The following is a 3,808-nucleotide window of genomic DNA, read 5'->3' on the forward strand; positions in this document are numbered from 1 at the left end:
TTTACAAAATAATTTGTTATCGTAAAATTTCTCAAAGTTAGATATGTAATTTATTTTTATTTTTGAAAAAAAGTTAAACGCCGTATCATTTAAATATGACTAACCTAATAAACGGTTAACAATTTATTATTGACTATAATATAAAAAATTTGAGTCAGCTATTTACTTTTTATATCTATGGCACAACTTTGGTGTTCTAATAGCATGAATGTTATGGATGTTATTTTTACGGTTGATATGTAGACCACCTTAGCGCAACCGTTTCTTACGTACGGTGGATCCATGCGATCAACTGGGTATTTCTTTTAAATAAAACAACAATTTGTTAACATATAAATGAATATGGATTTGAGGAACTCCAACTTGACCAACTTTGTATTGCCAATCTTCTTTATTATACGGTTGTTTGGATTTAAAAACATACACATTCTTTTCAATATATCATTTACGTGAACACCGTGTTAGATGACACTTAAAATTGTCCGCACACTGATTCTACATCTCTACCAGTCAATGTTCATGTGTATATTGTATATTGTATATGTTGTAGTTAATCCACTTATTATTCGACCGAAAGGCAACGAACATTTACAGTGTGCATGTGGACACGTAAAGTAGAAATTATCATGTGTATGTTGTAGTCTTCCACTTATTATTCAACTAAGGCGACAAGCTTTAACAGTGCGCATGTGAACACGTAAAATATAAATGAGGAGGGATTTTAACTACAAGAATCTCTATCATTTTTCGTCTCACATGGAACTTTGAGTTTTTGAAAAGCTCGAATCCTTTAAGGCGAGCGTCTTTATAAATCAAATTTGCATAATTTGAGTAAAATAAAAACCGATAGGAGATTATTAAACATAGAATTCTAAGAATGAACGCCTTTTTGTTCGTGTTCATATATATCTATCATTGTGAATCTAAGTAGTATGACATGAAAGTGGGTGTTTAATTTGATGCGAGTTTAGTTTGCATATGAAGTTGCAAAAGCTTTGGAACGGAATGAACTTGTTCTTATACACTATTTAATGTTTTGGCATGTTATATATGGATCTTGTGTTGTTTATTTTAGTGTGTTATTGGGTTAACTTGACTTGTTGATCGAGAAAATAACGTTTATTCTTGAACATTTTGATTATACATACTTTCTAATATGTAGCATGTATTCACGTACGTGCCTTTTGTATTAATTACCTCTGATTTTTCTTCCTTTCTAATTTAGAACGCACCAACTTGCATCGCATAGTACATCACCCAACTACTATTTTGTGAAATATTGGATTCTAAAATTTTGAATGCATGTTACAAAAGGTTTGATTTATTTCACAGAAGTAAATGACTATCAACTTGCATCTAGATATAGTTGTATGAATTGCCCCCACTAAGTTTCTGAAACATTGATGTCATACAACCACTTTGCATTTCACAATATCATTTATTTTTTACGTACTATTAATAAAAATGTGAATTATTTTAAAAAAAAATGTTTATAATTGGCATATACTTAATGATCTAAGAGCATCCACAATGATAACGTTTGTGGATGCGTCCGTTCAAGGTAAACAAGCACTTTTAATTTATACATACGTTTGAAACATCGAATGAATGATCGAAACATAAGCATGACGTATTCCAATTCGTACACATAAATAGACACGTTTTATTAAAACTTATAGTGCAACAGGTCAACAGCTAATAAGACCAGTTGGTCACCAACTTAATTAAGTGATCATAAAGTACTTAAATTTATTATAATGTGAAACATTAATCTTGAAAATAACAAGTCTAAAAGACTACATATATCATACTCCGTATATGGATATATAACTCAAGAAACCAACTGGAAAATGTAAAATATATATTTGCCATTAATTTGACAAACTCCTGTCTTCTGAACAGTTACCTGACATGATACTTCAAACTCAATAATGTGATTGATATATGAAAGGCACATGAAAATATGGTCTAGACAAAACCAAGCATCTTGGCTATATCCTCAGGTTTGATAAATCCCACAGCTTCATCATTGATCCATCCATACTTCTCCAGAAACGGGTTCGACATCTTCTTCGGTGGATAGTTTTCGATACTATCTTTCCATACATTTGGTCGATCCATGTCTCGGGTGACCTCCCAAACACAGTTGTTACATTTGAAACCCGCACCCAAACTGATCATTAAAATTCTATCACCTTTTTTAAGTCTTTTCTTTGCCTCCATGTACCCTAAAACATACCACAACCCACCCGCCGAAGTGTTGCCAAAACGATGCAATGTCATTCTAGCGGGTTCTAGATCGTATTCATCTAGCCCGAGACTCGACCCCACTTCATCAATCACAGCTCTTCCACCGGGGTGTATGCAAAAGTGTTCTATCCCGGATTTGAGGTTAATCTTTGAACCGGCTTTTCTTGTTGTGTAAAGAATTATCTCCCAAATTGGAAGCACTTTTGGTAAAAGCACTCGAAAGTTCCTTGATAAAGATCGAGCCGCAGCTTTCGTGAGCAGTTTCGTTAATCGAAAGCCTCCATATCCTTGATCATCTTCTACTTGCATACAACAACTGTACGCCTCATCGTTGGAACCAAAATGTGTTCTCACCTGTTAGACGCAATGTAATTAGACAAATATAGTATTATGTAAATACGAGTTAAGGTTGTCTACATTTTACCCTTCTCGGACCCTACCATAGCTTTGTTATTGGTGGGATATAGTTAGTACAATGATGATGATGATGATGGAAATACGAGTTAAGTATATATAACCCTAATTACAGTTATCAATATAATTTACACAATTACGCTTTTATTACACACACTTAAGAGTTTAACGTTACCAAACAATTCAGCTTCAAAATTGCTTGATTCTTTCGAGCTCTATCGTTCGTTAAAAGCATCGAACAACCTCCTACGCGAAAAATACAATTAGAAAGCATCATAGACCTTTCTCTCCCACAATACCACTGACCCGCCATCGATTCGGTACTCACAACAATGGCTAAACTCTTCTTATGTGTCTTGAACAAGTGTTGAACAAGATCAATAGCTATTAAACTCGCACTACACCCCATTCCCGAAAGATTAAACGCCTTAACATCCTCCCGCATATTGTAATGATTTATGATTCTAGATGTTAAAGATGGGACTGCTGACAGTAAAGACACATTCACCACAAGAATATCAACTTCAGATGGTGATATATTCGACCTAGCAAAAATATTATCAAGAGTATCATAAAATACTGATTCTAGTTCTGATAAACAATCGACGTGTTTTGGGTGTTCTTCTTCGCCCAAAATGATGTTTTTTGGGCCAAATGTTTCTTCACCGAGGCCCGAATTAACAATGGTTTGTAACAAGAACCTGTAATCTTCGATACGAAGATTCTTGTTGCGCGAAACAATTTTCGCACACTCTTCCGTGTTTAGCTTCATCTCCTTGTTACCTTTGTAGCATTCGTAGTCGATCATGTAGCACGTTTCGCCTCGATGGAATATTAGTTTTGCAAAGGCAAAACTAACAACGATTGTAAACAAAAGCATAAATGCTATCAAGAACTCCATTGTAGTTGGTAAATGGAACTATAGAGTGAGGTTTATTTGAACTAGTATTGTTTTTCTTGTAACTCTTGCTTTCCTAGGGTACTTTATATAACATTAAATATCAAGCGGGATTCTAAATATTAATAATAATAATAATAATTACAAAATTCGGATTTGACCATGTTATTTATTTATTATCTTCAACGTTTGAGACTTATTATAGGGTGTCTTCAGACATGTCCAACCAATAGTAGTAGTCTAGCA

At 33.9% G+C, this 3,808-nt stretch overlaps 1 protein-coding gene across 1 annotated transcript; it reads right to left on the reverse strand.

Moving 5' to 3' along the window:
* Window positions 1-1,966: 1,966 nt before the first annotated feature.
* LOC143588956 (3-ketoacyl-CoA synthase 19-like) lies at window positions 1,967-3,585 on the reverse strand. Its single transcript, XM_077069838.1, has 2 exons — window positions 2,840-3,585; window positions 1,967-2,604 (listed from the first exon to the last, which is right to left on the reverse strand). The coding sequence occupies exons 1-2, from the start codon at window positions 3,563-3,565 to the stop codon at window positions 1,969-1,971; spliced, it is 1,362 nt and encodes a 453-aa protein (XP_076925953.1). The 5' UTR covers window positions 3,566-3,585; the 3' UTR covers window positions 1,967-1,968.
* Window positions 3,586-3,808: the final 223 nt, after the last annotated feature.

This window comes from Bidens hawaiensis, unplaced genomic scaffold (assembly GCF_021521415.1).
Source record: "Bidens hawaiensis isolate Kalapana, Puna unplaced genomic scaffold, B.hawaiensis_p1.1 tig00037007_1, whole genome shotgun sequence".
NCBI lineage: Eukaryota > Viridiplantae > Streptophyta > Magnoliopsida > Asterales > Asteraceae > Bidens > Bidens hawaiensis.

Excerpts from the sequence above, each read along its gene's own strand:
- LOC143588956 (XM_077069838.1), bottom strand. The coding sequence starts at position 3,565 with ATGGAGTTCTTGATAGCATTTATGCTTTTGTTTACAATCGTTGTTAGT. Across the intron at positions 2,605-2,839 it reads TTTTGAAGCTGAATTGTTTG|GTGAGAACACATTTTGGTTC; the intron begins GTAACGTTAAAC and ends TGCGTCTAACAG.